General features: G+C 45.7%; 4 protein-coding genes across 4 annotated transcripts in view; 1 reads left to right on the top strand and 3 right to left on the bottom strand.

Annotated features, from left to right (window-relative positions):
• LOC140275544 (tripartite motif-containing protein 16-like) overlaps positions 1-19,911 on the top strand; it is a 292,422-nt gene that overhangs the window by 118,084 nt on the left and 154,427 nt on the right. The gene's annotated exons all lie outside the window — the stretch shown is intronic.
• ak2 (adenylate kinase 2) overlaps positions 1-19,911 on the bottom strand; it is a 70,167-nt gene that overhangs the window by 28,832 nt on the left and 21,424 nt on the right. The window lies entirely within an intron of this gene.
• Positions 1,034-4,531, bottom strand: LOC140275554 (zinc finger MYM-type protein 4-like). Its single transcript, XM_072371069.1, has 2 exons — positions 4,339-4,531; positions 1,034-1,697 (listed from the first exon to the last, which is right to left on the bottom strand). The coding sequence occupies exons 1-2, from the start codon at positions 4,404-4,406 to the stop codon at positions 1,520-1,522; spliced, it is 246 nt and encodes an 81-aa protein (XP_072227170.1). The 5' UTR covers positions 4,407-4,531; the 3' UTR covers positions 1,034-1,519.
• LOC140275607 (zinc finger MYM-type protein 4-like) lies at positions 4,528-19,760 on the bottom strand. The gene is made up of 22 exons (XM_072371124.1): positions 19,667-19,760; positions 19,502-19,575; positions 19,208-19,300; positions 16,964-17,196; positions 16,416-16,596; positions 16,138-16,332; positions 15,829-15,979; positions 15,556-15,671; positions 14,388-14,534; positions 14,156-14,306; positions 13,546-13,712; positions 12,405-12,540; positions 11,634-11,729; positions 9,934-9,971; positions 9,719-9,836; positions 9,466-9,590; positions 9,158-9,332; positions 6,942-7,204; positions 6,714-6,858; positions 6,452-6,603; positions 4,875-4,989; positions 4,528-4,799 (listed from the first exon to the last, which is right to left on the bottom strand). Exons 1-22 carry the CDS (start codon positions 19,758-19,760, stop codon positions 4,528-4,530), a joined length of 3,237 nt encoding a protein of 1,078 aa, XP_072227225.1.

Genomic DNA, 19,911 nt, shown 5'->3' with positions numbered 1-19,911 from the left:
GGGCGGGGGTTAGTGAAGCGTAATTTTCCATAAAGACCGGCTCAGTTTTTTTTCAGCACCCCATGCTCAAAATGACTCCCAGTGGTACCTGGGTGTAGCTTCCATTTTATATCTCCAGGGGGTTGATGGACTGCACTAGCATCCAGACCCCTCTAATCGGAGTCATTGTCATTGCTTCAAGCTTTTCATCCCAGTAGGGAGGCATCTTTGGATAATACCTCGCAGAAAGACTCCTTCTTTTCGGTGAACTTTGAGGTAACAAACTGGGCTCCATCCAAGGACAAAGAGCCAACAAGCAAGGGGCAGCAATAGTCGGTCTCCTCTGAAAGTAACGTGACCCACGCAGCCCGTAGGAACAAGTCCAGCAGTGGAAGGTTTGCATCCCAAGATGGCTAAGCGGCACCAACAGTGATCATACAAGTCAAATACAGCAGTGAAATGCAGCCACAATGTGCTCCGACAGACGGGTTTTATCCAGAACTGCAGCCGTTAACCCAAAGCAAGGGTTCTCTCTGCAACGGAGAGGGTGTGCCAGGCTTTAAAGCACAACTTTATATTCACATGAGGCTTTCCGGGTGCAGGAATCCTACAGAGATTTGTTTTTATAACAGTAGCATAACGTCCCTGTTACGGCTGTAGGCGGAGCCAAAGAGTAAAAAACCGCCACTTTAACAAATTGTCCATTTCTAGGAATGTTCACATGGTCGATAACCAAAGAAATCCTCATGGCAGCATGATCAGTTTCCTTCACACTTCACATCTGAGGCAGAATAACATCTTATTCTGAGTGGATGATGACGATCGGTTTTGTTTTATGGTCAAAAGTCATCTTTTAGACCTCGTGCAACTCTGAGAGGAGAGCTGGTCCCAATCCCAATGCAGCCCTCTACTGGGTATCAGCTGTTTAGCGGCGTTTCCTTTTCACAAAAACATGTCAGCACACCGAAGAAAATCATCAAAATTAAGCTTAAACCTTCAATGAGTAGATATCCAGAGATTTAAACACGTGCAACACAAAGTAAAATACAAAAAGGGCTTTTAGATCATTTTATTTTGAAAAAAATATAAATCCAAACATTCAGTTTAAGTCAAAAGTGAAATAAAGAAATTAGAAGCAGCTTTTAACGTAAACTGTAACACATCTGCATCTAATTTAAGAAGAAACTCTGTTGTCATTGGCCAGTTACTGAAAAAAAATGTTCAGGCTGATTCCTGATCAACTATAAAAAAAGACAAGAGGGAACATGATCTCACCTCTGCACGATTTTACGCTGATTTCCTTCACTTAAGCTGCTCCTGTTTCTGACTGAGATGTAAAGTTTGTTCACCTGTTTGTACAGATGCTGCACAGCTGTTTGAGGAAGGTTCAGGGTTTGTTCTCTTTGACCCAGGAGACATTTTTCTTAACTTGAGGCCCAAATTAAAATGGTTGTCCAAAAACAACTATGGAAACGTGTCTGCCTTCAGCATCCAGAGCTCTCCTCATTTGGTGGATATTGACGCTGACCTGTTGGTCCATTCACTCGTCGCCTCCGTCCTCCACCTGCAGCCCTCTGACGGTGAGGATTCGTACCATCATGGCCTCCATGGTGACATCATCCAGCGGGGTGGGCAAGAACCACACGGGGCTGCTGGGAACGCAGCTGTGATCCAGCTTAAGGTAGAAGAGGTCGCTGCGCTGCCTCACCGACTCAGAGCTGCATGAAACACAGAAATTAACCAGTTTAAGAGTTTGAGAGCTTTTCATATTGTTCATAATTCTCTGTGCATCCAAACTTTGTGTTTTAGTCTGTTAAGACTCTCATAAAACACGCAACGCTTCCCATTCCCTGAATTCATATTTTGATGAGAGTTGCCACAGAGGTCTTCCCTCTTTAGTTCTTCAGTTGCATCTTTAAACCCGCAGCGGTTGCATCTTTAAACCCGCAGCAGCTGCATCTTTAAACCCGCAGCAGTTGCATCTTTAAACCCGCAGCGGTTGCATCTTTAAACCCGCAGCGGTTGCATCTTTAAACCCGCAGCAGTTGCATCTTTAAACCCGCAGCGGTTGCATCTTTAAACCCGCAGCAGTTGCATCTTTAAACCTGCAGCAGCTGCATCTTTAAACCCGCAGCAGTTGCATCTTTAAACCCGCAGAAGTTGCATCTTTAAACCCGCAGCGGTTGCATCTTTAAACCCGCAGAAGTTGCATCTTTAAACCCGCAGCGGTTGCATCTTTAAACCCGCAGCGGTTGCATCTTTAAACCCGCAGCAGTTGCATCTTTAAACCCGCAGCAGTCGCATCTTTAAACACGCAGCAGCTGCATCTTTAAACCCGCAGCAGTTGCATCTTTAAACCCGCAGCAGTCGCATCTTTAAACACGCAGCGGTTGCATCTTTAAACCCGCAGCAGTTGCATCTTTAAACCCGCAGCAGTCGCATCTTTAAACACGCAGCAGTTGCATCTTTAAACCCGCAGCAGTCGCATCTTTAAACACGCAGCAGCTGCATCTTTAAACCCGCAGCAGTCGCATCTTTAAACACGCAGCAGTTGCATCTTTAAACCCGCAGCAGTCGCATCTTTAAACACGCAGCGGTTGCATCTTTAAACCCGCAGCAGCTGCATCTTTAAACCCGCAGCAGTTGCATCTTTAAACCTGCAGCGGTTGCATCTTTAAACCTGCAGCAGTTGCATCTTTAAACCCGCAGCAGTTGCATCTTTAAACCCGCAGCAGTCGCATCTTTAAACACGCAGCGGTTGCATCTTTAAACCCGCAGCAGTTGCATCTTTAAACCCGCAGCAGTCGCATCTTTAAACACGCAGCAGTTGCATCTTTAAACCCGCAGCAGTCGCATCTTTAAACACGCAGCGGTTGCATCTTTAAACCCGCAGCAGTTGCATCTTTAAACCCGCAGCAGTCGCATCTTTAAACCCGCAGCAGTTGCATCTTTAAACCCGCAGCAGTCGCATCTTTAAACCCGCAGCAGTTGCATCTTTAAACCCGCAGCAGTCGCATCTTTAAACCCGCAGCAGTTGCATCTTTAAACCCGCAGCAGTCGCATCTTTAAACCCGCAGCAGTTGCATCTTTAAACCCGCAGCAGTCGCATCTTTAAACCCGCAGCAGTCGCATCTTTAAACCCGCAGCAGTTGCATCTTTAAACCCGCAGCAGTCGCATCTTTAAACCCGCAGCAGTTGCATCTTTAAACCCGCAGCAGTTGCATCTTTAAACCCGCAGCAGTCGCATCTTTAAACACGCAGCGGTTGCATCTTTAAACCCGCAGCAGTTGCATCTTTAAACCCGCAGCAGTCGCATCTTTAAACACGCAGCAGTTGCATCTTTAAACCCGCAGCAGTCGCATCTTTAAACACGCAGCGGTTGCATCTTTAAACCCGCAGCAGCTGCATCTTTAAACCCGCAGCAGTTGCATCTTTAAACCCGCAGCAGTTGCATCTTTAAACCCGCAGCGGTTGCAGCTTTAAACCCGCAGCAGTTGCATCTTTAAACCCGCAGCGGTTGCATCTATAAACCTGCAGCAGTTGCATCTTTAAACCCGCAGCAGTTGCATCTATAAACCTGCAGCGGTTGCATCTTTAAACCCGCATTAGATGCTCTTTGAGCTTCATCATCAGCTTGTGTTGGACAGGTTGTGTACAGCTGTGTTGTTAATTCCAAAAACAAAGAAGTAAAAGTATTTTTAAAGTTTATTACAACTTTCTGTATCCACATGGAGACCACTGCCTGCATGAGACAGAAGATAAATTAGGTTACACTCAATATTCATGGCTACTTGGCTCCTAAATCAGACCTCCGTCCTTTTCAAAGTCCACATGCATTATTAACAGAAGTACGTTAAAGGCTGTAACTCTGGATTGTGTGCGTAAATGATCAGGACTTTAAGCTGCTCCTTACCCATGATCCCCTCAGTAACTCTGTGAGGATCTGCTCCACGGCCTGGAAGAAGACCACACTGCTCCTCCTGTATCTGAGGTTCGACAATTGGTCAGAACCTCCTCTCCAACACCTGTGATCCCCCTATAGTTGGATCCCATTCTCAGATCCCCCTTCTTAGAAATGGGAGCCACCATCCTGTTTGCAAGCTCCCTCAGCCCCACACAGCCCAGAGCTTTCAGCATCTCAGAGTCAATCCCATCAGCCCCTGACACCATAACTCCCCAGGCAACTTGTTGTTTTTCTGTTGCAGTTGTACAAATACAACAAAATATGCCCCAAATACAGCCGAAACAGGTTAGAAAGGCACAAAAAGTCAGACAAGGAAACTTGAGTTGGAGCTAAAGAGGACGGCAACTGGAAGGCAGAGCATAACTTACAAACAGCTCAAACCGTGAGAGACTCACCACTTGGAGAGGTAGAACTCGTAGAGTCTGACAGGACAGCGCAGAAGGTTCTCCGTGTTCTCCGTCATCTCCAGGAAATCCTCTCCATCCTCCTCTAATTTACGTTTCTTCGCCGGGACGCCTTCAGCATCTGAAAAACACAAACGAAGTGAAACGTGATCAAAGGGCTTCTAACCTCTAAACAAAGTCTCATCTTTCAGCCACACCGGTACCCGACTCCTTGTTGTTCGAGGATGTGGGAGGAAACAGGCGCAGGACGGTGGTTTTGGCGTTGTCCTCGTTAGTTTTCATGCAGCTCCTGAGGCGGGCAAATGACAGCTGCCGGTGCTGATCCACTGTAGTCAGCCCGAAGTACTTAGAGCAGAAGAAGAGCAGCGTGTTGAGGAGGGTGATGGGGGAGTACGCCCCCAGCTGTTTACATTCCCACAGAAAGTCCTCCTCCACACAGGAGCTGATACAACCTGCAGCAGAGACCAGAGAACTGATGAATGAGGCAAACAAAACAGTTGCAGGAAAAAGACGGAGACGCAGCTCACCGCTGGCTGTGAGGCACGGTCCGGACTGTTTCAGGACCTTTGTGAACTCCACGGAGAACTTGTGATAGATCCGATCGCTGAAAATGTTCTCCAGCCGACTGTTTTCATACAGATACTACAGAGAGACAAAAAACAGAGAAACAAAGGTAGAAACGAGGGTACAACACTGAAAACTGTGATTTCTACCTTTACTTTGCCTTTTATTTCCTCACGTATGTATAAACATCCATTTTTGTATTTCAGGGTCGTAACACAAACCAAAAATGTTGGAAAGGGGCTATTTAAGGCTTGTAATGTGGTCTCTGAGCAGCAAAGATGTTCAGAGGAGCTCCAGTTTGTCCACAAATGTGTTTAAAACAATGTTCCTCAGAGAAAGACTGGAAGGTATCTGCATATTTCTGCCTCTACAGAGCAGAATATCATTAAAGCTTTCAAGGAATCTGGAGGAGTTTCAGTGTAAAGGACGAGGGAGCAAGCCTAAGCTGGACCCCGTGACCTCTGACCCCTCAAGAACCGTCATTCATCAGCAGCTGATAGAAGCACATGGACAAGGGATTACTGTGGAAACCTTTGTCAAGCACCACAATACAGAGTTCCATTCACAAGCTTTACTGTGCAGGAAAGAAGCCTGATGTTAACCTCGTCCACTTCTCTGGGCTCGGAGGCGTCTGGGATGGACCGTCACACGGTGGAAACGTGTGCTGTGGTCAGACCCATCAGTATTCCACATCTTTGTTGGAAGAAATGGAGCAAAGAGCAAAAGCAGCATCCAGCCTGCTGTCAGCAACCAGTCCCTGCAGCCAGGCTCTGTGATGGTATGGGGTTGGATCAGGGGGCAAAGCTCATTTCCACTTCTGTGATGGCAGCATTAATGCAGAAAAGTTCACTGAGATTTTACAGCAACATATGCTGCCTTCAAGGCCACATCTTTTCCTGGGACGTCCCAGCATTGTTCAAGCAGACCATGGAAAACCACATTCTGCCACAGTCCAAAGGCCTGTCTGAGGAAGAAGAGGTACGGGTGCTGGACTGGCTGCCTGCAGTCCTGACCTGTCCCCAGCAGAGAAACAACCACCCCCCCGCACTGCTGCACACCTTAAGACCTGTTTAAGGAAGAATGGGACAAAATAACAGCTGGAACTCTGCATCACCTGGTCCCTCAGAGTCAGAACGTCTTTAAGTGTTGGCAGAAGGAAACAAAGTGGGAAAAGGTCTGAAATGTAAAACTGGATGTTTATTAACTGAATATGGCTGAAGAGAAAAAACAAGAAGAAGATCAAGTAAAAAGCTCTTTTTATTAGCATTCTGTAAACTTTAAACTCTTATTTGGTTGTAAACCGTTTAAAATTACCAGTTTTTCTAACATGTGACACAGTTTTGACACATTGTGATGTAACTAAAGCTTTTTTAACTAAAGTCTTTTCAGAAACAGGGTGAATATCTGGATAGTTTACAAAAAGTTTTTTCAAAACTCAGGATACTTTATGCTGTGCATGTGCTGGTGTTCCCAGACAGGATGAAAATCCTCTAAATCCAATGTGAAAACCTAAAAACATGCAGAGTGCGTTCAGCCTTACCTGCTGAATGCTGAGGCAGAGGTAGAACAGGCTGTCGGGGGAATGTGGCTCTTCCTGCAGCTGCTTCACCTCATTGATGAAGAGACAGAGACCGTCGTTCAGTACGGCCGAAGAACACCGAAGAACATCCGATTTTAACTTCACGGCAGGAGCTGACAGATGGAGAGAAGGGAGGAAGTTTTAGATGCCTTCTCAGATTGAGCAGCCCGACTTTGGCTCCCATGAGAAGAGTAAAGACTGAAGGTAAAACAGAAGAACATACAGGAAACGAGGCCCAGGCTGGTTTGGGCTTTTCTCCACTTGATCCATTTCCTCCAGGCATCAACTCCAGTCTGACTGGTCAGTCTGTGGTGCTTCCTGGGCTTCACCTTCGTCTTCTCTTCAGCTTTCTTAGGCAGCTGCCCCGGCTTTCATCCCGTCAACAGAAAGGAGAGCTCAGATTACTCCTCAGAAACCAGAAGCCACACCTGTTAACACATCCGTTTTTTACCTTGTTCACGGTGTGGACCTTCCCTTGAGTTTGTCTCGGCACAGGACTCGATGATGTCTGAGGATTCTGTCTCATCGGCTGAGCAGGAAGAGGCGAAGGAGGCGGGACTTCAGGAAGACGATCACTGGGCACGCCCAGTGCTGGATCTGGAGGTGGGATTTTGGGAGCTTGAGGTCGACTGAATGAGCTGATGTCAGAGATGAAGTCTTTCTGGTTGTCGGAAGTGGGCTGATCATCTGAATCCAAGTCGCTGCTGTTGGGGTCTGAAAATGAAGAAAGGATCAATGTTGTCAACACTCGAATGAACCCTGGAGGATTAGCAGAAATGACGCATGCTCTATGCATCTGTGCTATGAAGGTGAGAGAAGAGGATCCAGTGCTTTAAACACGCAGTATTTATATGGCTTTTTTAAAGAAACAAACCAATTCTTCTGCTTGTTGTCTTCTTTATCTGGTATGTTTTTTTCCTTCATGGGGACTGATTTAGGTTTAAATGTTGTATGTACGCTCAGTTACAAATATCTGGGCTGCAGAAGCACCAGATGAACCTTTACAGACGGCTGAAATGGATGAAATCTACATTAGAGAAGGTTGACGCACCTGCGGATGCAGAAACCGCGTTTAGTTGCAGCCATTATTTGCTGTAGATTTGTGCTGCAGTTGTACAAAGACAACAAAATACGCTCCAAATAGAGCTGAAACGGGTTAGAAAGGCCCAAAAAGCTAAGCTGGAGCCCATCCCAGACGGGTCACCAGTCCATCACAGGCATAATATACAGTACAGCTTATTTCTTTATAGTCCTAAACTTTGTCAGATAAAACTGACAGTTCAGCTGAAGTTCTTGTATAAATGTGATGGATGTTGGACTCCAGGTTCATAAACTTTATGAGAAAGGTTTCTGGGCACTTGAAACAGAATATTACAGTTTGTAGATGATCAGCGCTGTGGTCTGAATCTGTGCATAAACGCTGATAAACTCCTGAATGACAAACAGAATGAGGAAGAATATGTGATCTTCTCCAACTAATTCCTCTTGAATAAAGTTTAAATTAAACCACTGAAATTATTGAATATAGCGGAAAACGGAACAGAACTGCACGGATCTTCTTTGCTAAATTCAATATCTGCTGTTGTGAAAGTGACTGAAACCCATCTGTGGGTAAAACCTGTTGCCTCATAGCCTCGGTTGGGCCATCAGAAATCAGAGTGTTCTGGGCTGTAAACAGGCGATCGCTCCCTTCTCTGAAACCACTTCTTGGTTAACTCTCGGTGGGCGCGGTCCTCTCACTAAAGCGAGAGCTTTAAAAACTCACTACAGCACACTGAAAGTATCAGAACTGCACGGAAAGAGCCTTGACTGATGTTAGCCTGCAAAGTTGCACTCGCAAAAGGCCACTCCGGTCGTCCAGCAGCTCCTACACCACGCTTAACCGGGGGCTCACACCAAAAGCGTTGTGAGCGGCTGTGGTGCTCACAACCCGCCGCTTGTACTTCTTCTGCCGCCGGAAGCAGCCAAAGGGGCGGGGCTTATATGTATAGCAACTAGCAGATATATATAATAATCCATCCATACATCGGTTCCCTCTTTCACCATGGATCGTACTCTGGGCAGCCTTCTTTGTGTTTCTTTGTGTTTGCGCTCTACCCTTTTCCGCTTTTTTCCCGCCTTTTTTCTGCCTTCGGAATCCAGATCGGCCCTAATTGGCTGTCGTTGCGTCGCATCACTGCTCATTTGCATAAAGTTGAGCCTTTCTCAACTCTTGAAGCTCACAACGCCGGCCGCTCATCGACGCCAGCTTACATTGAAAATGAATGGCAGCTGGCCGCTCACGACGCTTTTGGTGTGAGCCCCCGGTAAGACAATCCAGACTCTTTTCACGTGTCGTTCCACGATGGTGGAATGAGCTACCGAGCACTACCAGAACAGGGGCGTCCCTGTCCATCTTCAATGAAGACCCAGATCTTCAGAGAGCATCTCCTGCCCTGTACTTCCCTCTATGCCTGCATCTCCACACCGTCACCTCTGACAGAGCCTGACTGGTGGTTTCCTTCTACGTAGCTTTTTGTTAGCTTGCTATTAGCTTATTGTTAGCTTACTATTAGCTTATTGTTAGCTTACTATTAGCTTTGACGTTAGCTGTAATGTTATATCCTCATTTGTAAGTCGCTGTGGACCAAAGCGTCTGCTGAATGCAGAAACATAAAACATGATTACCTTTAAGCGACAGAGTTTGTTCTTCAGTCTCTCGTCTGTCCTTCTGTCCGTCCTCCCTTTCGTTCCCGTCATCCTTCTCCTTCGAGTCTCCTTCGATGGATTCAGTTTGCGTTTTCTCCCTCATCGTCGGCTCAGAGCTGTGAGGCCTCTCAGGGAGGAACACCGGCACCGGCAGCTGTCAAACACACAGACACAGATTCATGTTGAAACGATCGACGCAGGACACGAGAGATGACAGAAACAATCCTAAATACAAAAATAGAAATGAATGAAAGAGAAAAGGCTGATGTCGGAGGCGTTCTGCATACCGGCACGGGCAGGGCCAGGGGGCTCGGTGTGAACTGGCTGTACATGTTCATGGGCAGAGGAACGTACACCGGCACCGGGACGGGCACGAGTCTGACCCTGTGACGAACTTTCTCCTTTAGATTTACTTCAAACAACAAAACAGAAAAACAATTCTCAATAAACGGTGTGAACTATGACGGCGTGTCGGTTGATCTGCAAAGTAAAAAGATAGATCTGGAAAACAAAAAGAGGTTCACCAGGTGCGCGTTTTACCTGTTTGCACCCCGGTTTCAACAGTCCGAACAGCACAGGAGACTCCTTTGTTGTGGACGAGTGGGACACAGAGCATAGATTTATTCTTCAGTTCCTTGGAGACCGTCTGCACACTGGCCTGAAGGACAAACAGACATCAGGTTGTTGTTCTCAGACAGTCCAACAGAAGCGTTTTAATTAAAACTGTCCTTCAGGCTTCATCTTTGTGAACTCACATGTCCAACGACCCTGGTCTGAATGTCAGTGAAAGGTCCTGTGGAGACACAGAACTGGATTTAATCAAATATTACTTTATTAATTCCACAAAGGGAAATTATCCTTGTGAGTCTTTATAAAACTCATTGCGTATTACTGTGGGCAGGGTTGACTGAAGAAGCCTCTGACTGAACACACTTTGTTGTTTGATCACTGCGTTATGCAGAGGATGGGCAGTATGGTCCATAATGTTCAGCAGCAATCTTCTCTTAACAAACAGCTCCAGAGCAGTCAGTTTCTTTCAGTTACCTCCACCTCTTCACCTCGGATGGAGACGGCCTACTCCTGGTCCTCCTAAAAATCTTGTATTCAAGATGAGGGGATTGTTGTCACTCCGGTTCCCTGCACTCAGCCTCTTGTCTGCAGAGTATTTCTGGAGATGACAGGACTGATTTGTTATTTAAGTCTGAGGTGTACGGCCCCCCGTGGTGCTCCCGTCATCTTCTCAGACACACACTGTGGTCAGGTTGTCAGTGATCCAGCTGGTTGTGGAAGGATCAACCTGGATTCTCTGGAGCTTCTTACACAGCAGTGCAGGCTGAGTCGTATCAAAAGCACTGAAGAAATCAAAGAACACGATCCTCACAGCTCTGCCCGTTTTGCCCAGATGAGAGTGGGATGATGGCGTCTTCAACACCAACCCCAGGACGATAAGCAAACTGCAGTGGGTCTTGAAAGGTGTTCACTTACTTACTGAGGTGAGCCAATAACAATCTCTGAAGGACTTTCAAGATGTGCAGACGGATGAAACCTGGAGGATGTTCATTCAGCCTTTTTATTTTATATAAATAAGATACGACATGGAAGGACTTAAAGGGGATTTTTAAACCTAGACCTTATTTCTGGCATGAAATACGTTCATCTGCTCACAGAGAACAGTTTGGTGAAAGTCGGCGTCCTTCAGAAGATATTTAGATAACTGGAGATCCATATAACGGAGTGAACGGGGCTTAGAGGATGCAGCCTCTAAATAAGGCATTATCTGTCTTTATTTCACCAATACTTTAAGAAGAATGAATGAATGAACGTGTGCTATAGCTCTGTTAGCTCATAGCTGCTGTTATGTGGCTACTTGCAGCTATAGGAGAGCTAACGGAGGGATTTCTACACAGGCACTCTACTGGGACCACTTCATCCACACGCCCCCCTGCAGCACAGTTTATTCACTCCGTGCTCTGTGACAGTCGGCTAACTTCACACAGAGTTTGCTGCTGATAGTTTTGTGCAACATGGCAGGATATTTATCAGATTTTGACAAGATTTTTTCAAACTTTACTCAGGTTTTATGAGAAGTTTCCAGTTGTTCTGGAGGTTAAACCGAGCTCCAGCTCTGCTGTCGGCTCTGATTGTTCACACTGAACCAAACAAAGACGGTTTTAGACGACATACTGTACCATGGAGACGAGTAACACAACAGCATCTAGAGCGATACATAAAATCTCCAACAGATATCTGAATATCTGAGTATTCTGTTGTGGCTTTTTAAAATGTTTATTCCCTGTTTGGAAGCAAACGGCTCGACTGCATTTGTAGGAGACGCATAGCCTGACAACCAAATTCCTGCAGGTTTACTACCGACCAGCCTGTCCTGTTAAGGTGGAATGATGGCATAATGTTAAGGTGGAATGATGGCAGCGTGGTCGAGTGTGTGTTTCTGTACCGAGATGTCCGGCCAGAGTTTTGGACAGCGAGATGACGTTCGCGATGACAGGCGAGGAGTCCACTGGACCTGCACATCCAGATGATGAAGATGACCCTGCAGGCGGAAACAGAGCTCATAGATAACTGATCCCAGAACATTTTATACAGCAGGTAGAACATAAAAGAAGCCAAAATCAAGATGTTCTGGCAGACCAGAGACCCTAAAAGCTTTCAACTATCCGGCATCTGACAGAAAGCGGATCACAAACTGAAAAACACCAACAACTGAGCTCTTTTTTTTTTTAACTTAAACACCTACAGATGTGTCTCGACCTCAGATCAGAACAGAAGTTCGGGTCAAACTGTGAGATCGCCGTCTCTATGCTGCGTAGACCATCAAAGATCAGGAGAAAATAGCAGCAAATATGATCCTATTAATAAAAACTCAACTCAAAAGGAGCTTTTTAAAGTTTTTTCTTTACCATGATTTAAAAATATCATTTCATATGAATATTTTACATAAATATTTACTCTGAAAATGGATTTTCTTGTGACTTTAGGTTTATTTGTGGCCCAACTGAACTGTACGGCATCTTAATAAAGACTTAAATTAACTGAAATATGTCGATGTTAATTCTCTAATTCAACGCAAATATTAATCAGACAATTAATTGATACAATCCAAACTTTTACGAGCCAAATAAAATCAAATTCCTTTCTTTCCAATCAAAAACTTCCACCAAATGTGTGTCTAAGTTTTATTAACAAACAGAGGAGCGATCGTACACACCTGAGTCAAACATTTGGACCTTTTTACTGCAGAAGTGCAGAAGACATTTCAAATTGCAGAAGTGTTTGACGTCTCCCAGCAGAGGAAGACTCTGCTTCAGCCTCCCTTTGTGATGGCAGGCGTCACACTTCGCCGCCTGAGGAGAGCAGACAGTAGTCAGTTTAAGCTCATTTCTGGTTGCTTGTTAACGTGAACAAGGCTGCCAAATGGATCTTAACCAAAGCCGTCCTCAAACTGCTCAGAATGTTTGTCGTTACAGCGCTTAAAGCTCTAAAATAGGATGGAAAAGGACTCATTTCAATCAGTCTTAGTCGGTCAAACTGATGCGAAACAAGCCTGAAGTACGTCACGTCTCCCGTATATGGATAAAATGACCTGAAATAAAAGGAAATGTAAGTGCAACCAGGAAAGAAGATGCTCCACTTCTCTACAAACGGGACCAACTAGACCTTTTCTAAGGTTCTTAGGCTTGTTTGGAACGGCAGTTTTTGCAGGTAATTGGCTTAAATGTCTGATTATACGGATAAACGGAACCTCTGCTGGTCTCTACTGTCGATTTCATCCTTTTCAACTGTCTGCAAATACGGCAAGGAGGCAGGTAACTGGTATTTTCTTCTTCAGTTCATCTGCTGATACTTCTCCTGAATCGATATATTAAATTCAATGAACAGTGTCACTGCTGTTTGAACATTTATTATTATATTATTATTTATTTACATCATGACCCGTCAGGTTCCTCAGAACAGAGGATTATAGGTCAGATCATGCTGTTTATGTTTGGTAATGTGACTTGTGCTGTGTAGAAAGTCAGATTTCCACCACAGAATGTTACGGAAAGGTAAATCAAAGACTTTGCTTCTTCGGTCCGACTCTCCCATCATCACCAGGGAAATAAATGAAGCTTATCGAAACGCAATCAGAGCCGAAGACGGTCCAACAAAATGTTTGAGCGTGACTGGAAGTTTCTTTTGCTATTTGTGTTCTGCTCTGTGAAACACTTTGGCCTTTAAATGTGCTTTCTAATCAAATTTATTTCAATTTTTAACAAATCCCAAGTGAATCTGACTCTCAAAAATGACACAAAACACATGTGGAGTAAGCAGGAGATCTGTGGGGGGGGTGCACGGCCGAATGTGCTCACGTGGTTCACAAGCATCTTGAAATCTGAGCGACAGCCCTCTGAGCAGAAGTCTTCCTCGGCGCCTTCATCCTTCACCACAGTGTTGGAGACCGAGAGGCAGAAGGCACACGAACGGCAGCGTTCCCCCGACTTCTTCTCCAGCTCATGATAAAACAGCATCTTACACCCTGAGAGGTGGAAAAGGAGAGTTTTTAACGTGTCTAATTAACTATGCAGACATTGTAGGAGTCAGAATGAAATCGGGAGGAATCTCGAGCGTTTTGGAGCGATTCCGTGATCCGATTATCGTGATTCTGCATTTTCAACCAACACGTGCGCTGTTGTCACGTCCAAACAGGAAGCGGGGGAGCGTAACCATGGTGATGAGGCTTAAAAAAAGAAGACACACGGTTCGCTTGGACCGAACAAAAGGGGGAGAAACTAACTGCATTATGGCAACAGCACGATGTTTCATCTGCAGCTGTGGCTAAAAGCTGCTTATCTGTCGACACCAGGTGCATGATGGGAAATAATCTCAGTGATCTTTGTAATGTGTTTAGTGCGACTTAAAACTCAGTGAGGTCGTCTTTAGATGTGAGAGGGAGTCAGGAGTTCGTCTGTGAGGCGTTACCGTCGCTGCAGAAGCTGCAGTCTTTGCTGTTGATCCTCTTCACCTCATTGACGATTCTTCCATTCTTGCAGTGTTCACACGTGTCCGTCATGTCGTTGACCTTCCTGAACTCCAGAGAACAGGCCAGGCTGCACACGAAATGCAATTGTTCCTGCACACACACACAGATACATTTAAGCAACCTTTCACCAGGTAAAGACGATCAACTAAGAGACCAAATCCTCAAACGCACCTTATTCTGGACGACTTTGGGTGTAGTTTTTATGATTTTCTGACACTGAGGACACAAGAGTTTCTCTGTCTTTTTGCCATAATCACTCTGGGTTTGGTCCTGGGCGCCTGGTGGGTTGGTAGCAGAAATCAGGTCTTTCTGTGTCTCCTGAATCAGGGAAGAGGAAATAAAAAATCTGAGGCTTGTGTGGGTCATACAGAAGTTTGTGGGGGAGGGACTTGATCTTGGCTCATATTCTCAGAGAGGAGATTCAGATTCTTTCTTAATCCCAGAGGACGATTCCTTTCTACAGTCTAACATCCATCCAGAGGCTGAGAAATTAAAGGGTTTAATTGACATTTTTGGGTTCCTTAAACGCATATTTAAGTTTCCAAAAGGATTGTTTAAACAAAACTTCCCATCAGTCACTGCAGCTTTCATTTATGAATATAAAATTGATTCTAAACCTTCAAAAAAAAAAAAAAAAGGACAGAATTGATGACTTTTACTCGTTCACATTCCTAAAAACTGCTTTTCCTTCCATTTTGACGTGAGATGGCACATGTACAGACAGAGTCTCATTACAAATATCTAAGCATGTGTTCTGATGGTAAACCCAAATCAAGACAAGTTGAAGAGGAGACGTCTGGGATGCAGAGCAGGAACAAAATGGAGAGAAAGGAGGAGGAAGTTTAAACCATTTCTTCCTTTGATCATATGGGGAAATGTGAGCTTACTGGTGGATGAAATGGAATATCACAGCAGGAATATCAGGCAGAGACCTGGCTGCAGGAACAACTCTAACAGCTCTCTGCTCAGCTTTAAGACTATCCGGGCAGACAGAGACTGCAGACAGAGCGCTAACAGTAAAGGAGGAGGATCACAGAGCTGGTTAACAACAGATGGTGGAATCCTGGACATGTCTCTGCAGCCCAGATGTTGAACTGCTGCCTGTAAGTTTCTGTCCACGTTGTTCACCTGTGTGACATCATCAGCTGTTGTTGCCAAGCAACAGAAACACCACCCCAACCCACCGATGGAGACCTCTGAAGGTTTCCACCACACCTTTCTCTCTCATGTTTGTCGGCTGGTTTTTAATTTACTTTGTAATTCAGCAACAAAAATAAAGTTCAACCATTAACATTCAGTATTAGAACTTCAACCGTGTGGAGTCTAAAAGATTCGTCACCTTAAACGCCATGGCACAGGTCAGAGTGCAGAAGTTTCTGATGGAGGCGTCCGCCATGGCGAGATGACAGGCGGGTACCGTCCTCTTCCCACAGTTGTCGCATTTCAGCTGTGCACCTGTGGAGGAGGAGAGGCTTGAGTGGAGTCCACTGGATTTAAATTCTAGGTCTTCCAACGAGTGAAATCCGCATCATATTTAGTCTAATAAATAAGCAAGACTTTGAAACCTCTGAAAGAGACACAGAAGACCAAAGAAAAAGCTAAAGATCTGTACCTGACGCACTGATGGCCTGGATCTTGGCTGCCATCACGCAGCTGTTGCTGCAGAAGAGCTCGATCACGTTTTCACCGGTTTTACGTTCAACCATCTCTGACATGAGCCTGGTGGCGCGGCACATGGTGCACGGCTGCGGTGTTTGAATTTCCTGTCAAACAGCAGAGAAATAACCTCGTTTTAAATGAGAGTAACTCGCAGTATCATTTTAACCGTTTCTTTTCTGGATCTTAATCACTTTAATAGTTCTGTGTTCTAAAGAAAATGAGCTTTACAGAAAGCTTGAAATCAGCTTTTTCCACGTTGCACCTGCTTGAGTTGGGACAGACACTCCTCGCTGCACAGCGCTCTGTTGCCCTCCTCCATCGCGATCGTGAGCCGTTGGTCGCAGCAGGAGCGGCAGTTCTCACAGACCGACAAGTTGTTCATGTTGCAGAAACGATGAAAACAGGGATCGCTGCACAGCTTGTGGATGACGCCCTGCAGAATGACCTCATGCTTGCTCTACGGGAGGATGAGCCATTTCAGTTAATCTGAGTCACGCTTTTGTAACGATGCGTTTGTAAAGCTGCTGCTGTGGCGCTTACAATGCAGTATCTGCTGCACACGCTGCACTGTGAATGTGATGCAACAGCAGCGATGGGCATTTTTGTGGACATAATCCTCTTGTAGTTGAAGGAGGACAGGCAGGTCTGGCTGCAGAAGTCCTCCTTTGTGCCCTCATTGTCCACCGGGGCCTGGAGGACGGCCTCAGGCTGCTTCATCACCCTGAGAAACCGGCTCAGTTAAAGACACACTAATGACTTTCGTTCCCCTTAACATCTGGTTTCAGGAGGGCAGAACCTTAACAACTGAGGGAAATACAAATGGATTCAAAGTTTAAGGACATTTCTTCTTACTGTGTAACTTCACCTGACACCAGCTTGAGAAGTTTTCAGTATCTTTTGGAAGCTCATGATTAAGAAAAACCGCAAAGTAACGTAAAGCATGTAGAAAAGTAACAGTTTAAAATGTGTGGAGGAGGTTTAAGATGTGAGAAAACAACAGTGTGTGAGCCCAAACATGGAAAATATCTGAAGAACTGGAGCAGATTTGGGCATTTCTGCAGAGAAAGCGACGCGGCATCATGACTCACTGCAGGCAGAAGTGACACGTCTTCTTCATGGATTTCATCTGGTAGAACTTCAACAGGCAGGAGGTGGAGCAGAATATGTCCGTGTGGCCTTTCCTCTGGTAAACCGTCTTCCCGTCCATCAGAACCTCGTTGCAGGTGGAGCAGGACGAAGGTAGATCCATTTGGGTGAAAGTGGGCTCTGCAGGTTTTGTGTCTTCCATCAGAGAGAAGACGGAACCGATCTTCAAATCCTCCTGATGAGAACAAATCAGAACAATAACGAAGCATCCGGCTGGACGTTTAAATGTTTCCAGCTGAGGGGAACCAACAGTAACTGTTAATATTTTATGTTCAAACAATATCTATGCTTATTTATACTGTATTTACAGTACAGGTGGATCACGCTCAGCCTCCCCGGGACACTTTACAGCAGGTGAACCTCAGATTAAGGAGGTCTTTACCCTCATAGTTACTGAGGGGATCATGTTGGACCATCCAGTCTACATGTGTCTGAGGACTTGGAGCAGGCTGATAACTGTGTTCTCTGAGGGATTCTGTGGGGGGAGCACAGGGTACAGGAGTCTCTGACCACAGTTAGAGCCGTGTCCACATTCTTGGTACCAATTGGTTCTGGTTTACGGTGCGTGTTGGACTCCATCAGGGCTGCTCCTCGTCACAGATCCTGTTTGTGGTTTTCATGGACAGGATCTGGAGGTGAAGTCGGGGGGAGGAGGGCGTCTGGTTCTGAACCTCAGGGTTACAGCTCTGCTTTCTGCAGATGATGTGGTTCTGTTGACCTTCAGCTCACAGCTGAGTGTGAAGCAGCCGGGATGAAAGTCAGCTCCTCCAGATCTGAGGCCACGGTTCTGAACCTCTGGGTCGGGATGAGTCTCTGCCTCAGCTGGAGGAGTTTCAGCATCTCTGGACCTGGTTCTCAGTGATGGTGAGTTGGAGTCAGAGATGGACAGACGGATCGGGGCTTCGTCAGCAGTAATGAGGGCGCTGCTCCGGTCCATTTGGTGAAGAAGGAGCTGAGCTGGAAGGAGAAGCTTTCAGGTTCCTGCTCCATCTTTGTTCCAACCCTCACCTGTGCTCACAGATCTGGGTTCTGACCCAAAGAATGAGGTCGTGGATACAAGCGGCTGAAATGAGTTTCCTTCAAAAGGGGGCGGGGCTCAGCCTTAGAGAAAGGGGGAGGAGCTCCACCATCCAGAGGGAGGAGCTCTACCATAAGGGGGGAGGAGCTCCATCATCAGGGGGAGGAGCTCCATCATCAGGGGGAGGAGCTCCACCATCCGGAGGGGGGAGCTCCACCATCTGGGGGGAGCTCGGAGTAGAGCCGCTACTCCTCCACATAGAAAGGAGTCAGCTGAGGTGGTTCCTCTGGTTCGGATGCCTCCTGGGAAGAGGCACCGGGTCAGAACCAGAACTCTCTGGAGGGATTATATATCCCATCTGGCCTGGGGACGCCTCGGGACCCCCAGGAGGAGCTGGGGAGAGGGATGTCTGGGCCTTTTGAATAATTTAATGATAGCAGCCTAAAGAGATATTATTTCAGTCAAAGCCGCACTTACATAAAATACACCAGCTGGTCAGAAACCGCACTAATTTTGCTCCGACTGCAGAACACTTTAATTTCCGTCTGCGGCTTGTGTGAAAATAACGTCTCGCGCTCCCCGTCGTTATCTGTGGGTTTTGTTCTTTTTTTGTCTTTTGGTTTCTTAGTTCCTCTGCTTTAGTGGCTCTTAGTTGGTTTGATCTCTGCCTTGTGGTTTGGTTAAGTTCCTGTTTAAGTTGTGGTATTTAGTTTCCTTCCTCAGCATTAGATTCTGTTGTGTTCTTGCTATTTTTTTTTCTTTAGTTTAGTTTGTAGCTTTTTACCACGTTCTTTGTGTCATCTTCCTTAGAGACATTCAGCTAGTTTGTGGGACACTAAACTTCACTTTTAAAACATTTTTCTTCCCGTTTTCAGTTACAAACTTTCATAATAAAGTAATATTCTATAATATCTCTTAAGACTGCGTTGGACAAAGTTCTGCAGACCACAGCAGAGGAAATGATGATAGAAGAGAATTGTTTAGTCTATTGAACCGGACCCACAACCTCAGCTGAGTGCTCAATAGTCCTAATTTTGGCCTTTTTGCAGCAGTGAGTTTATGCATTTTCTCACATTAGAATATTTAATCTTTAACTGAAAAGCGCTCCGATTAAAATATGAAACATGCTATTTAAGATGCATTTATAAAGCAGTATTGTGTGTTCTACCTTTGGCACATTTAGGCCATCCTTGGTGTCTTGTGGGGGTTCGGCAGCTGGGACAAACTCAGCGTACTCCTCATCGATCGGCTCCTCTTTTATCTTGAAGCAGAGTGAAAACAGTGATTATTTAGTTCATGAGAGAGAGCCCAGTGACGTGTGATTCAGCTTTTAATCAATTAATAGTCTATAATTTAGCCAAGTTTCTATTTATCAGGCATAAAACCATCACATTCATCGCTGCTCAGGCTCTGATCAGAAGTGACTGAAGTTACCAGGATGTGATTACAGACTCATACTCACACATTTCAGACTCGGTAGCAATGGTTTAACTTCTTTAAAGTCATTCTCCTCACATGAAGGGTGGCTCTTCTCCTCTAAAACATGGTTAAAATCAGTCTTTTTTTTCTTTGTGCAGGTGAAAATTCAACCTATGATCCAGGTCAACATCAACAAATGAACAGATACCCGACACAGCGGAGGGCTGGGCTTCGTGCACCATCAAACATCTGTGGCTGCAAAAGAAGTCCAACGTGCCCTCGTTGCTTCTTCTTTCAGCCATGTCTGACATCCGATGGGACGTGCAGCAGGTCGGGCAGAGCTGAGGTGCCTCCACTTTCTGCAAAACAAAGTAAAAACAGGAGAAACCGTGTGAGACACGGCACCAGATCAGCTCTTTAGGCCGATTAGATGCTCATCAGGCAGCTGCTGAT

Source organism: Leuresthes tenuis, unplaced genomic scaffold (genome assembly GCF_036924035.1).
Source record: "Leuresthes tenuis unplaced genomic scaffold, fLeuTen1.0.hap1 SCAF_18, whole genome shotgun sequence".
NCBI lineage: Eukaryota > Metazoa > Chordata > Actinopteri > Atheriniformes > Atherinopsidae > Leuresthes > Leuresthes tenuis.
This window is presented reverse-complemented; position numbering and strand designations above follow the sequence as displayed.

Bases quoted from the DNA above. Each gene is read 5' to 3' on its own strand.
- LOC140275554 (XM_072371069.1), bottom strand. From the start codon at position 4,406: ATGACGGAGAACACGGAGAACCTTCTGCGCTGTCCTGTCAGACTCTAC. The intron at 1,698-4,338 runs GTGAGTCTCTCA...TGTTTCATGCAG, and splicing joins GAGTTCTACCTCTCCAAGTG to CTCTGAGTCGGTGAGGCAGC.
- LOC140275607 (XM_072371124.1), bottom strand. From the start codon at position 19,760: ATGGCTGAAAGAAGAAGCAACGAGGGCACGTTGGACTTCTTTTGCAGC. The intron at 16,333-16,415 runs GTAAGCGCCACA...ATCCTCCCGTAG, and splicing joins TGTGCAGCAGATACTGCATT to AGCAAGCATGAGGTCATTCT. The intron at 9,972-11,633 runs GTACAGAAACAC...GTGTCTCCACAG, and splicing joins AACTCTGGCCGGACATCTCG to GACCTTTCACTGACATTCAG.